At 37.5% G+C, this 19,039-nt stretch overlaps 1 protein-coding gene across 2 annotated transcripts in view; it reads right to left on the bottom strand.

The window, feature by feature from the left end:
* Positions 1 to 19,039, bottom strand: part of Stmn2 (stathmin 2) — a 52,101-nt gene that overhangs the window by 12,642 nt on the left and 20,420 nt on the right. The window contains exons 1-3 of one of the 2 annotated variants that reach the window (XM_076835994.1): positions 13,547 to 13,571; positions 12,191 to 12,286; positions 7,479 to 7,651 (exon numbers count right to left, since the gene is read on the bottom strand). In XM_076835994.1, coding sequence (XP_076692109.1) covers positions 7,479 to 7,651; positions 12,191 to 12,286; positions 13,547 to 13,571 — 294 coding nt within the window. Of the gene's footprint in view, positions 1 to 7,478; positions 7,652 to 12,190; positions 12,287 to 13,546; positions 13,572 to 19,039 lie in introns of those variants that run through there. The other variant, XM_076835993.1, reaches the window with a different exon arrangement.

Genomic DNA, 19,039 nt, shown 5'->3' with positions numbered 1-19,039 from the left:
TTAACCCAGTTAAAATCACAAACAATGTCTTGTTTAAATGACAATTGAGTATAATTATGTTCAACAAAAGGGGGCAATGTTCAGAGCTAGAAGCACAATAAGAAATTTGAAATGATTAAACCCCAAAGACCTTTGGAATGAGTCTTTCCCATTCTAATACCCGTGATGGTTTTCACTCCTAAGAGAAGAAATTTGGGGTGCTGTTTGCTGAGAGGACAGCCCCAGCAGGATTCTGCAGCTTGTGTGTCCAACTGGCTTCCTGAATGGCCAAACAATGAATAATCCAGCCCTGGATTTCATAATCCAGTGCTGTAAAAACCACCCATCTTGGCAGGGCACAGGGATGCAAGTCTGTAATCCCAGTGGCTTGGGAGGCTGAGGCAGGTGGATTGAGAGTTCAAAGCCAGCCTCAGCAAAAGCAAGGCTCTAAGCAACTCAGTGAGATCCTGTCTCTAGATAAAATACAAAATAGGGCTGAGGATGTGGATCAGTGGTCTAGTGCCCCTGAGTTTAATCCCTGGTACTCCTCCCAAACAAAACAAACCACCTATCTTTCCCTGAATCCCATCTGAATTGCCATTTACCAAGAGAGATGCCAACAAATGGAAAGGGTGAGTCTAACCAGGTTTGGTGACTAATGACCTCACTTTTATGCCATCTCATTAAGAGTAAGCAACACATGTTCTATTTAGGGCTTCAGTGACTTTGGGGTTCATCATGCCAGTAATGTCAGTATGTTGATTAAAATCTCACTGCACTGGTTTCAGTAGGGCACATTTTAATTTAATCTGTTTCAGTGTGCAATTTTATCAACATCACTGAGATCCTGTTCATCATTTTTTTCATATTAATTTTTTCAAGCCACATTAATTGGACTATTATCTATCAAGCTGCCTATACTTGTATGTGATTTGATAAGAAATATTTTATTATATTAAAAATATCTATAAGGTGGATCATATGGTAACTTTTCACTGTGTCAATTAAAACACTTTCCTTTATAAAATCATGAGTTTGTTAGACTGTTACTTCTGTGAGATCAGAAACTGGAAGCATCTTTACAAAATAATAGCTAACCCCTTCACAGTGCTTGTTCCCTGTCTTCATGTACAGTAACCTTCTGATTCTCAGAATCACTTCATGAAATGGGACCTACTACAAGTCTCATTTCATACATGGGTAAGAGAAGACTGAGAGATTAGGTGACAAAGCTAATAAGTGGCAGGATAGAATATAACCACATCCATTTCCTTAATCATATATACTTAGCTATCATGGTTTTATTTAGTTAGGTACCAGGGATTGAACCCAGGGGTGTTTCACCCAGCCCTTTAAATTTCTTTCTTTTTTTTTTTTTTATTTTAACTTTGAAATAGGGTTTCATTAAGTTGCTTAGGACCTTGCTAAGTTGCAGAGGCTGGCCTTGAACTTGCAATCCTCCTGCCTCAGCCTCTTGAGTTGCTGGGATTATAGGTGTGTGCTACCATGCCCAGCAACTACCATGGTTTTAAAAATGCTTTAAACATTGCACTTTGCTGCATCTCAATGATTGCCCAAACTAGAACACTGAAGAAAGGAAAGAGGGATCATAATAATGGTATTGAAAAGGCAGAAAGTTTTCCTAGGTCATTTGGTAGCCTAGCCCTGCTACGTCTTGCTAGATAAGTGTTTGTTGAATGAATAAATAAGTGGATGGGGTAAATGGTTCAACATAAACGGTTGCAAGAAGTGGGTTTTCAAGAAGTGGGCTTCAAGATGATTGCATGATATTAACACAGTCTCAGTGGGGGTGAATACTGACTCCCAAAGATAATTACAAAAGGGAGAAAAGCAGGGAAAAGATGTATTATTTTTATAATAAGCTTCTACTAGCCAATCAATGGAACGTTAATTCTGGTTCAAGGGAATCTGAGGGAGTATTGTCCACCTAGTAACCAGATGGTCCCTGCTGCAATAGTGTCCACAGATGGAATGAGGAGTTGGAGAAGCTGCCAAAACATTTAACACAAAGTAGACTTGATCCCATGGAGACACCACTGTGGCAAGCCTTCTGGCTATGAATCCAGGAAGCCTCTGCCACACAGCTCAGGTCTCCAGTTCCCAGATAGGCTCCCTGAACTCCCAGAATCAGGCTTTATAGATATCAATGGGGATGGTGGTGTGTGTGGGGGGAGTGTGGATCTCACAAGTGGCTTTGTGTTTAAAAAGTCCTAATGGAAATTATATTTCACATCTATATCCAAGTCTATCTTTTTATATTTACTTTGAGTTAGAACTACATCAATTTAGTGAGAAAATGCTTACTATCTTTGGATAATCAGAAATACGAATTGGCAGGTATAGGTGTCTTTGATTATAACCATGGCAAGAAAATTTACTAAGACTTATTTAAATGTTGCATGAGTTCTAGGAAGACTCTTTAAAAATTTCTAACTCATGGGAAAGTAAATGAGTCCAGGGCAACGGGGCTATTGCTGACTACTGGATCCAGGTATGTGCATGTGTAGTGTGGAAAGCCTTTACTGACTCCTCGTGTCTTGTGCAATGCAGCTGAGTCCTAACCTCGCATTCAAGGCCCTCCCCAGTCTCACCTCCCAGCTTTCTACTCCCTCCTCAAAGCAACTCATCCAAACTGGGTCACCCAGTGCCCTGAAAACACACTTTCTGCATTGTAAAAACCTGCCCTCGATTCTCTTAGTCTAGAACATTTTTCTTTTTTCTCTGTATTTATCAAACACTATTTACTTTTCTAGTCACCTTCCTCTTAAGAACAGATACTTCTTTGAAACGATGCTGCGATTCACATCAAGTGGTGACATGATTTTATTTTCTCCCATGACCTTTATTCCATTTGAAGTCAAAGATCTTCAAATACTAGCTTGTGACCTCAGTTCCTGCTAGGTCTCCCCTTGCACGCGCTGCTTCAGCCTCACTGGTCTTTGTGTTGCTTCTTAAACACACCTAGTATACTCTCACCTCAGGGCCTTTGCACTTGCTAGTCTCAAGTGTCCTGCCCCGAGAGAAGAGCTGCATGTTTTACCTCCCTCACTGGCTTCATGTTTCTTTTCAAATAGTCTCTTACTTAAGAGACCTTTCCTGTCTGCACTATATAAATAGCTCCTTTCATTCCTACACTCCGGATTCCCTTTGCCTTCCTTTGTTTTGTACCATATGACATATTTTATATTAATTTATTAGCTACTTCTCTCTCATTGGAATGTAAGGTTGGTGGGGGTCTTCCTAGCGCCTAGAAAAGGGTCTGCCAATCAGCAGGTGCTTGATGGATATGGCGATAGAGTGCCTTTCCCCAGATGAGGAATTTCTGGTATGTTTTAGAGTTTACTTAGTGCAATTTCAGATGTCATTTTTATTGACTGTAATTTTGTTTCAGGATGGGAGGATGGAATAGAAAAAAAATCAAAATAAGTTACATGCCATTTTAACATTTGGCCTAAGGGTTATAATTTATTTATTCACTTAAAAGTATTTGTAGTGCTGAGTGCCTGTCTTCTCTGCTACTCAGGAGACTGAGGCAGTAGAATTGCAAATTCAAGGCCAGCTAGGCAACTTAGTAAGATCCTAAAAATAAAAAGGGCTGGGGATGTAAGCACTTGTCTAGAATGCATGAGGCCCTGGATTCAATCCCTCCACCACAAAGTATTTGCAGTACTAACTATTGTTAGGCACTATTAAACAAAAGATATATATTTCTACCTTTATGGAGTTTATATTCTAATAGGAGATAAGGGTTTAAATAAAAAATATGCAGATAAACATATTCTTACCAATTATGCTAAGTGCTACTAAAGGAAAACCTGGGTAAAATGAAACAGAATAGAAGATGAGCCTGGGCTCAGAGAAGTCCCCTCTCCAGTCTAGAATCAACATGCACACAGAAACCAGAGGGACAAGGAAGAAAGTGTGAGATTCAGAGGGTTCTCAACATCATAACACAAATATTGAAACCAGAGTACAAAAGTTTACTTTTAACTTTCTGAATTTCTACATCAATGCAATTTTTAGAGAATCAATGTTTTTAAAAAGTTAAATCTGAATAATATTTGGGTACCAATTTGAAAGACTTAGGCTGAAGTTCCCCCATGGTTCACTAGAGGTTTTCCCACGCAGTCACTGGTATCTGTGCTATCCAGTTGCATGGCTACTGGCCATGGATGGTTTGAAAGATATTGAAATATGGTCAGTTTGAATTTTACTCCATTGTAAGTGTAAACTACTCATTGGATTTCAGAGATTTACTATGAACAAAATAATGTGAAATAATCTCATTAATAATTCCATACTGATTACATGATGAAATAATGTTTTGGATCTGTTGGGCTCCAATATATTATTAAGAGTAATTTCACAGATTTCTTTTTATTCTTTTAAGTATAGCTGTTAGAAAATTTTTGATACATCTGTGGCTCACATTATATTTTGAAAGAATAATGCCGTTCTTCATAGCCACATAAATTGATTTTTTTTCATTCCATTTATATGAAAATAAGCACAATAGGGACTGTGGGGGTGGGAAATAGAATTACAAATTGTATAGTGTATTAGTGTATAAGCTAAACAGTTATTCTAATTGTTTTAGTAACACTAAACATTTGCAGATTAAAAATGGCACACATCTGTAATTTCGCATGCCTAAAATCCATTTTCCCTTCTGATGAGAACTCCTGTTTTTTTTGGAGAACCACCCCTTTACCCCAGGGATCTTACCTAAGATTCCCCGCAGGTCGGCGGTGGGCATGTGATCCAGGTTTGCTAATTAAACTACTGCATCCCCTTGGCTGTAATGACTCCTTTAGGGTTGGGCATGGAATTCTAGGACTTTTGTTAGCACTATTGGGGAAGAAAAACTTTCTTTCTGCTGGAGTTGCTGTTGTAAGAAAAGTAATTTGGCATTGGCATTGACTGAAACTAATTTTTTTTTTTTTTTTTCCGGTAATGCAACCAATTTGATGCAAGGAGAAATGACAGATATCAAACAGCTTGATTACCTGGATTCAGCTGTTTCTGATGCTGTAGCCATTCCTTGACTTTTTAGTAATATATTCACTTTTGTTTCAGCTAGTTGAATTGGATTTGGGTAATTTGCATATCCTCACTAAGATATTTACGGAGATATATCTACTTACTGAAGACTCTTTAAAGAGAATTAACAGTACTTCAAATGAGTGCTAATTAAGTCAGTACAATCCAATAGAAGAAAATCAATTGATGAATCGTTAAGCTGGTTCTTTCTGTTAATTAGTTACACTTTCTTCTAATTAAAAGTCTGCCACTAGGACATAATCCACATAATGATTTTTGGATTGAAAGATTTTTAACACATAATATGAGAAATGTGATAGAATACTGCTTTTTTAAAATGTTCCAAAGAACATATATATTTCTGGCATCATAATGCTGAATGATTACATTTGTAAATGTTGTTAAGCTATGTGGTCACTTTCCAGTTGAGTTTAAATGAGCATTTTAATTGTTTAAATGTGCAATTGTTGATAATTTATTGCTGTCAGGTTGCAGGAGTTTTACCAGAATCATTAATTAGTTACCAGAGAGAGTTTTATGTGACTTATAAATTAACACCCATTTACTTTTGATCATCTCTGTGTTTTTCTTTTTCTACCAATAATTTTCTCCACACCTTGCAGTACCATTAATGTTCTCAACCATGGTGCTGAATTCTGGTTTCTAATTTTAATTTATGATCAGTCAATAACTTTGTATTCTGATCTCTGCACATCAACTTATGGCCTGAACATACACCTATGCCCATCTCTATACCTACCACCTGCAAGATGCCAATGTTTGGGTGGGTACTTAAGCTGTCTGAGTGTTCCGGTTGGTTATATCTGTTGGCAACAATGTTTTAGTGAAGTGTAATTGAATAATTTAGTAGGTTTATGAGAAAAAAGCTATAAAAAACAACAAAAAGATAATGATTTTTTTTAAATGGCAATCTCTGTAGATATTCTTGGGTTAATAGTTCAGTTTCTTCCTATTTAAATCAGAAGTAATTGATACAATAGCGTGTGCGTGTGTGTAATATTCTTCAGATATTTGGAGAACCTCACTATTAGGTGAAAATTAGATTATTATGTTATGTATCATGGGAAGACTTTTTTAAGCACAAAGGTTAGCATTTTATCATTCAGAAAATTTACCCTGAGAGCTTCTACTCTTTGGGCCTTTTATTTGATGTCAAACATTTATGTATGTATGTGTATATATACATACATATGTATGCACATATACAATACACACCTGTAAGCACACATGCACACACATGTGTTTGCTCTGTGTTCCTTGTTGGAGAAGTTAGTCTAAAGACTAAAAGGATGCTCTTTGTTCTCTTAGTAATTATTCAACACAGAAGTATATAATGTGTTGGCTGACTTTTTGTAGAAAGTGTCTTCATAAAATAAGAAAAGTATTAAAAAATGCAGTTTCCACTTTATGTGGAGCATATGTTTAGTGACTACATGAGCCTAAAAAATATATCATGAAAAAGTAACTGGGAAATACAATGTAGGAATAAATTACCTAAGAAAATTCAATTTTTGTGTGATCAAGTGTACCTTGATGAACTACCACATGGCTGGAACAGAGGTATTCAGGCAACTTCTCTAGGCATAGAGACTCCAGGATGTCTTGGTATCCTCCAATCTTAATATCCTTGATATCTTAATATCTTGGGATCCGAGTACAGAAAATTAAAGATTTGGCAAGAGAAAAGCTCTTTAATATTGTCAGGGACCAATGACAAAATGAGAAAGAAAATAATCCCATCAAGGCTTAGAGATGGGTAGAGGAAGATACCAGAGATCTCAGAGAAGGTCCTGATGTTGGAAGGACTGACTTCAAGGGCTGACAGGGAGACTCTGAGGAGGAAAGGGTCAAGCTCTGGCCCTTAGCCAGATGTGGCAAACCACATCTGGGCTGGAAAGATCTCAGGGAGAAGAACTGGTAATTAATGGTTGCAAGGAAACCATGCAGGACACTGAGGGTGTGATACAGAGCCTGATAGGGAACAATCACCACCTCTGGGCTCCACCCCTGGAGTCACCTAAGGCTGTGCTTTTTCTAGTGCCTTTGTGCTGCTGACTAGAGGAGGGAGGTTGTTATGGTAAGAGATACAAGAAAGGCAGCAGGACATTGAAGCTCTTTTAGCCTGCTCGAGAGCTCCAGTTTTGGCTAGCCTCAACTCAGTGTTTGTTTAACTGAGGAAGTTATCACCCCAGCAAGCCTGACCCAGTGTCTTCTGAAGACCTACACATGTGGAATGACAGGTTCAGGTGTCACTGTCCCCTAAGAACTTTGCTTGAAGTGTGTGTGTGTGTGTGTGTGAGAGAGAGAGAGAGAGAGAGAGAGAGAGAGAGAGAGAGAGAGAGAGAGAATCAGAGGAGGAGAAGGAGGGAGGAGAGGGAAGGAGAGAGAGAAGAACTTCAAAACCTATGGGAAATTACCTTTCTTCTTTCCTCTGCAGCCTCCAGTTTTTTCTGGATCTCCTCCAGGGACAGGTCTTTCTTCTTTGGAGAAGCTAAAGTTCGTGGAGCTTCTGAGATAGGAGATGGTGGCTTTAGGATCAGCTCAAAAGCCTGGCCAGAGGCACGTTTGTTGATTTGCTTCACTTCCATATCTAAGAAATGAAAATCGGGGAATATTAAGCAAGTGGAACTTGAAGCTTAGGCTTATTTTAATAATTTGGATTTCAGCAATTAAAAGTAGTATAGTTTTTCTAGGAAAAATAGAAATAAATTGCTGCATATGATAATTTGCTCTACATTAGTTTGAATGTAGTATAAGACCTCTCTTTAGTAGAACTGTGGGTATATTTTAACGGAATAAATATTTAGCTTTCAAGAACTCAACAATGTCTGCAAGGAGTTGAATAATGTTAGGCATACTTGCAAAAAATAGCCTGGATTGATTTTAGACTGAGGTCTATTTTCCTTTTGGATAAATATGAACTTTGTATAAAAATCAAGTAGCACAGATTTATTTATTTATTTATTTGTAATTACCATGACTGGAGGCATGTTTTGGTTAGATGGAGGAGGAAAAGAACACAGTTATCAGGTTCTCAGATATAATTGTGTGTGTGTGTGTGTGTGTGTGTGTGTGTGTGTGTGTGTATGTGTGTTTATAAATTACATATTATTACAGTATTACCATTCCTGTAGCAGGGATTCACAGGAACTTTGTTAAAATCAATATAGCCCCCTAAGCAGTTGGAGTATTTGACAAAGTCAATGCTAATGTGAAAAACATCCTGCTGGTTCCTAACTTGTCCATCAGTATGTTTGCTGCTCCCAGTGATTAAGTGTGGGCATCCTTGTCTTCAAGGTGATCATAATCTAATGGGGACAATGGACATGAGCCCACTGTAATATCTTCATTCCTATTTTGTTGCTATTTGGAATATCCTCCAGCACAGCTCAGATGCAGTCAGGAGTCAGGGAAAGAGTCATTGTAGTGGTGGGGGTGAGGGGACAGCATCTCCTTACTACTATGTATACATACACGTGGAATAGCATTCAGACTTTAAAAAGAAGGAAATTCTGCCATTTGCACCAACATGGATGAACCCAGAGGACATTATACCAAGTGAAAAAAGCTTGGCACAGAAAGACAAATACCACACGATCTCACTTGTGTGTAGTCTGAAAAAGTGGAACTCATAGAGTAGAAATGGTGGTTACCAGAGGCTGGGGGGAGGGTGTGGAGATGGGGTGATGTTGGTTGAAGAGTAAGAGATTTCAGACAAGAAACATACATTCATGAGGTCTATTGTACAACACGGTGAAATACAGCAATGAATTGTGTTCTTAAAAATTGCTGAGACAGTAGATTCTAAGTGTTCTCACCAAAAATGATATATGATAAGTAAATGGTACGATAATGTTATTTAGTTTGATTTAACCATTCTGCAATATATGTATATTTCGAAATATGTTGTACTTCACACTCATATATAATATTTTATTTGTTAATTATAAAACCCCCTGAAGAATGGCTAGCTAATTTTTTTTTTTCACCAGTGGCTTAAGTGGTAAAGACAAGCAGATTATCAGGTCTTTATCCCCAAATAATGTGATTTATAATATAAAATAATATAATTTACAATAAAAAAGAGCAATAGCATGTGCCAGGACACTTACAACTACATAACTCATAACAGTGAAATATAATAATAATTTTTTTTTTTTTTTTTTTTTAGAAAAACTTCAATGGTCTGTTCTCGTTTTTAGCTGTCTTTGTGTTCAGTCCCAGTTGACATCCCTCTGATGTCAGCTTGTCTTTGTTTGTAGCCTGAACCTTTCCCAGATTAGGTGGTTCTCTGTTGTGCATCACCAATCTTCAGGTATAGTTGTCCCTTGGGACTTTTGGGTGATTATTCCAAGATCCCTTGAGGATACCCAAATCTGAGGATGCTCAAGCCCCTTACGTAAAACAGTGTAGTGTTTGCACGTAACCCACTCACATCCTCCTGGACACTAACTGGTGGCAGATTACTTATACTATCAAATCAAAAGTAAATGCTCTGTATATAGTTATCATACTGTATTGCTCAGGGAATAATGGCAAGAAAAAAAGCTCATATGTGTTTAGTACAAACACAGTTTTTTTTTTCTCAAATATTTTTGATCTTGAGGTTGGTTGAATCTGCTGATTCAAAACCCTGGATATGGAAGGCCTCCCGTATTTGAGAATAGTTACAATGTCCACTTTCAAGTCTTTTCCCCAGGCTAAACACCCTCTGTGCCCTAGAGTAAAATTGCTCCCTAAACCTCTAATTTATTGATGTCCCTTTTAAGTTGTAGCAAAGAGTTGACCAGGTCTCCAGGCCAGCTCTTACTAGAGCAGAGCAGAGCAGAGCAGAGAAGCAGCTTCACTTCTAATGTGAAGATGATGCTTCCACTGATATTCTTCTGGGCAGACACAGTGCACAGTGAGGCTGCAGTCAGGTAAACCCCAGGCTGACAGATCCCTAAATGCTAACACATAATCCAGTCATAGCTAGTTCGGCAAGTATATTGGAAATCATGTTTCTTTTTTTGATACCAGGGATGGAACCCAGGGGCGCTTAACCGCTGAGATACATTCCCAACCCTTTCTATTTTTATTTTGAGACAGGGTCTCACTAGATTGCTTATAGCTTTGCTAAACCGCTGAGGTTGGCCTCAAACCTGTGATCCTCCTGCTTCAGCCTCCTGAGGATTACAGGCACGAGCCACCACACCCAGCCACACATTTTTTTAAAAGGTAAAAGTATTTTTAAATTTCCTGAAGGCATTCATGATTATACTTATATTTTAAATGACTCAATAAAAACTATGTAAGCCTATGGAAAAGGGTTACAAGGGAGCATGGGAAAATAGCTTATTTAGTAAGCTGATGGAATTTTAAATAGTTTAGGTTAGACTTTGGAGTCAGAATTTCCTGTATTTGCATTAGTATAGTAAGTGTCTCTTGTAGCTATATGACATGGGAACGTTAAGTACTTTAAGTTTTCATTTCCTTATTAAAAGTCAGAGAACAAAAGGGCACTTTCCTCATAAAATTGTTGTAAAGATCAAAAAATAAAAGACACTTAATATAAATCACAGGTCATGGCACTGCCTGTTTATAAAGGTAAACGGTAATAATAATTATTATTGTTAATTCCTGTTAGATTGTCAGATTATCATCAAGATAGAAATACAAGGTTGGTGAGTTAAAAACTTCAGAAATTTGAAATTCCCCACCTACTTTCTTTGCAAAGCAGTGAATGAGTGTTAATGGACTTGGGTACTCAACATCTAAGAGCTGTCTCCTCCATCCCTAAGCTAGAAGAAACCACCATGGCCTCCTCTCTCCTGTCCACTGTGTTCCACTTCCTGATCATTTGTCTACTGGAAGACTCTTCTACTAAGCCCTGAGTCTCTTGAAGGTGGGGACCACTCCATATTAGTCTTTGGACCCTCAGTGACAATATAGAGTTATGAGATTCCCATAGGAAACACTGCTGGATTCCCAGCTGCAGCTACATCTGGCACATAATAAAGATCTGTGTAGTTTATTTGTCGATTGAATGAACATGTTACAAAGTAGGCATTGGTTCTGCATTCCAGTGAAAATTATGGTTGGAACGCAAGAGCCCTTAATTAGCACTTGCAATGATGGCACCACAACAGAACAACTTGGAGGGAAAATATTTGCCTTTGAGTCCTCAAATAGGCTTTAAGGGCATACAAGGGGTTACTGGCTACAAGGTCATTTTGTCTTGTCTTGAATGTCTTTCTTTACACGTGTGGAAAGGTAAAATAATTGTGAGGCTATCAGGTAGCAAACTATGCCTCAGCTATACCTGACATCAAACGTTTTGATGACTGAATTAGATGAAGATAATATTGTTGATAATAACAGTTACCATTGTCAAGTGCTTGAGGGGTCAGGATTGGGTCTGATGTTTCGCTTGCGTTCAGTCATTTAAACTTCATGGCATCCCTGGGAGGAGATGCTAGTGTTAAATGAAGCTCAGAGAATCTAAGTGTTGGCTTGCCTGAGGCCACGTGGAGAGTGGCAGAGTCAGAAAGGAAACCAAACTAAGCACAATCAATCAAGATAGATCAAACCTAGAAGGTTGTGCTTCAGTGAAGTTGTCATGCCAGCTCTTTGGAGGTGGGGGGTTGTCCTTTTAATTCCTCTTTGCCTGGGGCCTCAGTCATAAGTCAGTTTTGTTTTTTTAATTTGCTTACTGTTAATGAACTTGTTGGTATACATATGCAAAATACAGGAACTTCATAAAGAAAAATAGTGATGGTTCTTAATTTTCTCTTGAGCATTCTAAGTATAAAGCAAATTCTGATCTATTCTAATTGCAGCTTAATATATATTACATTATTTGCTAAGAGAAGCCTTAGACATATTGTGGATGTTGATCTACTGGATGTGGTTGCTAATAACAACCCAGTCATGCTTCCTAAGAGACATTAATGTGCTGTTATTAGCACCAAATTCAAACTGTTTTGAGCAATAGGCAATCAATAAGACCTAATAGCCAGACACAGCAAGTCAATAGCGAGATCTACAAAAATATTGATTTAATTATACCAAGAACTATGAGAAGGAATCAAATATAAGCAAGCTTTTGCAAATGATCTTGCTGGCAGGGCATCTCCATTTAGGCACTCACCATCATAAGTGTAGATGTTGATGTTGCGAGGTTCCGGGTAGAAGCAAGAGCAGATCAGTGACAGCATGGACAGCTCCTTCATTTTTTCCTTGTAGGCTGAAAAGAAAGACTCACGTTAGGATCTTTTGTTTTCTGAATTGCTTCTGAATGCTTCTCTAAACTTGGATAATAATCGTAAGCCTCCTGCAGAATGAATACCGCCAGGTACACTGCTTTGCTTTCTTTTACAATAAATGAAAGATGTCGACAAAACTCTGAGAAGCACTTTCCTTATTACAGAGGACATGAATTGCATAGTATTGCAAGTTAGTTAAAAAAGTTAGATAGGATAGGAGGGAGAAATAGGAACGATATAGAGGAACCAGGCACAATTAGCAGAGACATGCCTGTTCTAGAAAATGTAAAAGCAGGTCTATTGTATCCAAGTGAGATTCAGGAGGGTTCAGCCTGAACCACCACATACTCATGTGGGCACAGTCAGAGAACTCAGTTACTAGGTAGGTACATCCTCTAGGGACTTATTCTTGCTGCTTTCTTTTCATCATTCTTATCTTTCCCTCTCCTCACAACTACTGGGATTTGTCAAGCAACTGCAGGACTTCAGGTTCTGCTGCCCCTCCTCCCCCTCTCTATTTCATTTTCTCCTTTCTTGTTGAAGAGGCCTCCTCCTGCAGAGGTAAACTTGGTGAGCATCTCATTACTATTAGTTTTAAACAGAAAGGGATAAGAATGCAGGACCCTCACCTTTGTTGATTATCTAATTAATGAAATCAATAAGTGAAGGAAAAAGGAAGAAAAGCGGCATGAGAAAATGAGGCATACACAGAGGCTATGACCGAGCACATGGAACCTAACAGGTAACATTTGCATCTGGACAGGGTTATTTAATCATCACTGTAACCCAAGGGAAAGTGAAGACCTTAGAAAGGAAAGAAGTCCTACAAGATGAGTTTGGATGTTATTGACAGGTGCGTCTTTTTTTGGCCACTAAGAAACAGATTCAATAATTAGATGCTTTAGAGCCACAAGATGTTAGAATGAGAAGTTTCTAAGAGAAAATGGGAAACTAAGCCCCAAAGAGGCCAAAGTCCATACATGGACAGTGATGAAGATGGGATCTCTGGATAAAATGCAGTAAATCAATCTATCTCAAGATTGCTGAGAATTTTCTAGCTTACATATAGGAGGAGACCCATTCTCCGCCACAGTTAGGGCCGAGAATGCTGGCATATTGTTGAACCACATACGAAGATCTAATATTTTCAGTTGTGTATAATAATTCAACCTGACACGTTGATAGGGCCTACTAAAAGAATCTCTGCTGCTTATGCCCTTAAAATAAACGACACAATTTACCAGGTGCCATAGAAGTCCTGGCCATTTGCATTCTGAGAAACTTTATTAAATGCCTTTGCAATTTGAGAAGGCTGAGCCATACTTCTTTGTTTTATTTCTTTTTCTTTTTAAATATATATATTTTTTAGTTGTACACTGTACCTTTATTTATTTTTAATGTGGTGCTGAGGATTCAACCCAGTGCCTCGCACGAGCTAGGCAAGTGCTCTACCATTGAGCCCCAGCCCCAGCTCCTGTCTTATGTCTTTATTTGATTAATATTTGGTTAATGAAATTTCATCCTTTATAAAGACCTAAGCAGATCTTTACTTGGATGTTCAGTGTGAATCACAATTTCTATTAGAAGTTAGCACATTTGGTGGTTTAATACATTTAATTCCGTGAGCTGACTGAAAACAATAACATCCAGACTTTTTAGGCTGGTGGTAACTGTTTTAAAGAAAATGCAATATGGCATCCAAAAAATTTTTGCAAAATTAAATATACAGTTAGCCATCCGTATCAGTGGGTTTCACATTCATGGATTAAACCAAACACTGATGGAAAATATTCAAAATAAAAACTGCTTTGGTGCGGGACACATAGACTTTTTTCAATAATCTGGAGATGATTTAAAATATGTGACAGGACATGTGTAGGTTATATGCCAATATGACGACATTTTAAATAAGGCACATAAGCAACTGCAGATTTTGGTCCTGGAACCAATCTCCATGCATACTGAAGAATGAATATATATTATAGGCATCAACTTCATTAAGAAATAATTTAAACATAAAAAGAGAAGATTTTCCAACTCATAAAGTAGTAACGGATTAAATTTGTAGAATTTCTGCTGAATTTAATGAATTTCTACTCAAGAGAATGTTCCTCAACATCTGTCCTTAGTTTCTTGGAAATTAAATTCGTAATGTTCAGTAAGACCATGACTCTAACTATGCTTGAGAAGCTAGTGAAGAGAGGGGAGTGTAAAGACTGTCAGGGACCAACACACACAGAGCCCCAGGCATGATGAATAATCTTGACTGTTTTGGACTGAATGTTTGTATCAATGCCCCTGCCCCCATTCATATGTTGAAATTTAATCCCCAACATGATGGCATTTAGAAGCGAGGTCTTACAAAGTAATTAGGTCATCTAGGCAAAGCCCTCAGAAATGGCTTCCCTATAAAAGGCCTGAGAGCTAGCTCAATCTCTTTCTGCCATGTGAAGATACAAGAAATTGGCACCTGCCTATAATGCCTTTCACTGCCCAAAGTGTCCTGGCTCAGCCATTCTGATCATTTTAGCAATAGGAAGCATCTGAACATGTTGAAAGGAGGAGAACCCTCACAGGATCCTCTTTTTGGAAAGATCTTTTTTCTGACCTTTTTATGCAGGATACACCAGGAGGCACATCAAGAAACAAATGAATATGAGTGGGCAGGGAATGCAGTGTGGCTTAGGATGCAAAGTGGGAGGAAGGAAGATGCAGGAGACCTCATGAGAGAAGAGCAAGTAGGAAAGAATGACTGAATTTGGGGATAAGTTTCTGAAAGAGTGAGGAGGGAAGCGTGTGAAAGATCCCTGGAAGTTTTCCAGAGAAAGTGTCCCTAAGCTGAGGCTGGTTAGATGGTTTGATCTGAGGAAAACAGGATGAGGGCTCGGCAGTGAGATATAAATAATTTGGATATTTAAAAAAATTAGCTACAAAAGAATCTCTGGCAAATGCAAAGGACTATGAGAAATACGCTAATAAGGTTTCACCACTGATATTTCCATGCTTTGAACAATCATTTCTTTACGGGTATATAGAAAACAACACATATTGATCTTCTCGATACATTCCAATACCAAGCAATGTTGAATGTGTTTGCAAGAATGTGGGACGTGATAGGTAATTTCAAACACTTTTTTTTAAAAAAAATGGTTGGTTGCATTTGCTATTAACTATTAATGTTTGAGAGTTAAGTGCATTTCTCTGGTGAATTCGTTTAAAATTCTTCCCACATGAAGTATAATGCTTCTGTAGCAATAGTCACTTAACCTAATGATGTGTAAACACTAATTGTACTGTTCCATTCTTCCAAATGGCTAAAATGAACCATGAGTTATATAGTAACAGAGACTCTTTATTGAGCACAAACAATGTTTGAGGGCATTTGCATGCATCTCATTTAATCATCTCCACAATGCTATGAGAAAGGTACTATAATTAGTGTAAATTGACAGATGGGAAAAAAAGACTCAAGAGAGTTTGTTCTATGTGTCTAAAGTCTGATGGATTTCCAAGTGTGATGTTTATTTTGAATGTAGGTCTGTCTGACTCTCTGCCTTGCTCTTAATACTCTTCACTCCCCCAATAATTTGCTCAGATATTTTGGCATCGTCTTCACTGTCCACAATATTTCTAACAAGAATAACATTTTTTATTAATTTTTAAAGTGTCATATTGATTGTTAAGATAAAGTGTCTTAAGGCTTTTTTCTCTTTCCAGTTTTTTTTGGCATTTGCTCCTTAGTTAATTCTCACATGTGACTCATTGACTACATGACTATTGTACTTTGGTCCCTTGGTATCAATGGTGGATTGGTTCTGGGACCACCCTCTCAATGCCAAAATCTGAGGATGCTGAAGTCCTTTATACACAATGGTGTATTAGGAAATGAAATTGATCAAATTATGTTATATGTATGTGCAAATATTCCATAATGAAACCAGCTATTCTGTGTAACTACAATGAACCAGAATGAATTAAATAATAAAAAATAAAATGATATTGTATTTGTCAATAGCCTACACACATTTTCCTGAATGCTTTAAATGATCTCTAGATTGCGTATAATACCTAAGCAATGTAAATGCAATAAAAATATTTGTTATACTGTATTTTTTAGGAATAAGGATAAGGAAAAAAGTCTATAAGTTCAAATTCAGTACAGATGAATGTTTAAAAAATATTTTCAATTCACAGTTGAATCTATGATGCAAGACCCATGGATACAGAGGGCTGGATGTTACATGCTCTATAAAGTTTTTGATATGTAGGTCATACTTTGGTAATACATATTGGTTACAGAGATGGCTAGAGACCTCAGGAATAGTTTCTCAAAATAATATACAGTTTCAATAATCAGCTTTGATTTTGGGATAGATTAAGACAGTAAAGAGATTTGCTTACTTGGTAAAATAAAAAACAGAAACACATACATGCATTTCCCCAATTCTTTTAAACGTGTAAACTCTGAGCTGTTTGCTCACTTTCAAATACATCTCAATTTTATATAGATCTTGTTTTAAGAAGAAAATAATATATATTATTCATGACATTATGCTCCAATATTTTTAAAGGCCCAAACAATTAGAAGGAAGTGGCTTAAATTTTTTCAATTTTCCACTTCATTTGGCTGATGTGGGAAGAATCATTCATTTGAGTTCTCATACATATTGTTTTGTTGCTACTTAATTTGTAATTGGTGTGTCATCAACATTTTTTTCTTGTTATTCATTCTGTACCACTGTTTGATTCCTTAGTTTTGCCTTATGTTGAGTGGAAAAAATGAGTTAACTGTTTTAGACTTCTTGCTGATATACTAGCTTTGGAGGAAATATCTGAACGGGGTTCTTTGTCCTGATACATTGACATTCTTGGAGACCATATGGATGCATTGGAAGACTGGATGGCTGCCCCATGACTTGTGTTTTAGGTGGATGCCACTGAAGAGTCCCTGGGGTCTGTCAGCACATCGCCTTTCCCTTTTCTTTTTACTTTTATTTTGTTCCTTGAGATCACATTAATTAGTCTAAGAGGGAGGTTTTCTTGGCAAGTCTCAAAGAGTCACTTTAGATTCAACTTAAATTTCTTCTGAAACATCTCTGGGGAGATAGTGAAGGATAAAGTCAAATGCTATAAAATGTAGGACGAAGATCTCTTGTGCTTGGTTTTACAGCAATTAAATTTGCATAGCTTCTTATAAAAGGACAAAAAAGGACAAAAGCCCTTTGCTTGAAGCTTACTAATTTATGTAAACAATCACAAACCATTTTTTTTCCCCAGGAAGAATATTGTCATTTCGAGGCCGAGGTGTCTTTAAAACCTGGCACTCTGGAGCAATAACTGTGGACCCTACTTCCCTGGCCGTCCCCAGCTTGTGCCAAGGATTTCAAAGGACAACAAACAACGGGAGAAACAACACTCTCTGATAATTGATTCTAAAAGAGCTAGGACTATATCTGCCACACTGCTGCTCTTCCTTTTCCTGCCCTTTCTCTCTTTTCCCCACTACTTGATTCTTTAACATAGAGAGCAATTAGCTACCTATAGCTCTTTTAGGTTCTTTTTTCATTTCATAAATTTAAGCTTCTGATGCTTGTTTTAACTGGATTGTGACCACGCTGTGTCTGTGTTTGGTAGTTTGCCTGCTTTGGAGTCCTAGAACTGAAGGTCAGATGATGATGATGATGATGATGACGATGATGATTACTCAGGTATGTCATCTTAGAAATATTTTTGGGACTTCCATCACTGTGATATTTTTCTTTAAAGATGAAAGTGAATAACATAATTTTATTGAAAATACTACTTATATACTATAGTGGCTCAGATTTGGAGCATAAAAATATTTTGGTTGATGAATATGTAACTGAAGATGTAATGTTTAGAAAGAAAAATAAATCACTCAGATTTTTAAAGGCTTATTTTAACACCCCAGAAAAATCACTGATATGAGGTAATGTTCTAGATATTTCTGCTGTGGTGATGTAATGCTAATTGGTATAGCATAAAATTAGATTCAATCTGCATTCATTCAACACATCTCTCCCTACAAGAATTATGGTCTCTTCAGATAGCAAAGTTTTGAAAGATTTATATTTTGACCAACCAAAGCATCCCAGTTTTTCGGTAGGCTAAAGCTATCCAATCAAATAAAAGGACACCGAACAAGGTTAAAACAGTACAACCCATCACTGGGTGTTACAGAAACATACGAGGCTCTTAAATTTCTATTCAAAGGATTTTTGGCCTCAGTAAAATGGTGACAAGGAAAAGAAACTGGATGATATGAATCAGTTCCTGTGATCAACACTAAAATAAAAGCAGTAAATTGTCCCAACCTGGATCTCACCTTACTCTTGATTCCTTAAAGCTCCTGCTGTGTTTAATGAGAGCTCCAATACATCATGCAGGGTCTTGTCTTTTTTTTTTTTTTTCCTTCCCCTGATGAAAGAAATTCTTATAGTCCTTGATGGAGACTAAACTGTAGTCAGAACTGTACTGTAGTTTAAAGGACTATTAGTACTGAATCTGCTTCTGTGTCAAGATTTTATCGCCAAGCCCAATTCTACTGAGGGATCTCTCCCTTCCTAATCCCCTAAATGTTTCTAGGTAGCAGTAACAAACCTTGAAGTGAAAACTATGTTGGTTGTGACTTAAAATGAGGCAAAGCCAAGGTATTAAAACCTGTCTGTTCATTTTTCTACAGAGAAATCGCTCTAAGGGTGACTTTGCTCTTC

The sequence above is a fragment of the Callospermophilus lateralis genome, chromosome 16 (assembly GCF_048772815.1).
Source record: "Callospermophilus lateralis isolate mCalLat2 chromosome 16, mCalLat2.hap1, whole genome shotgun sequence".
In the NCBI taxonomy this organism is placed as follows: domain Eukaryota; kingdom Metazoa; phylum Chordata; class Mammalia; order Rodentia; family Sciuridae; genus Callospermophilus; species Callospermophilus lateralis.
Note: the sequence above shows the minus strand (reverse complement) of the source record. Positions and strands in the feature narration are given on the sequence as shown.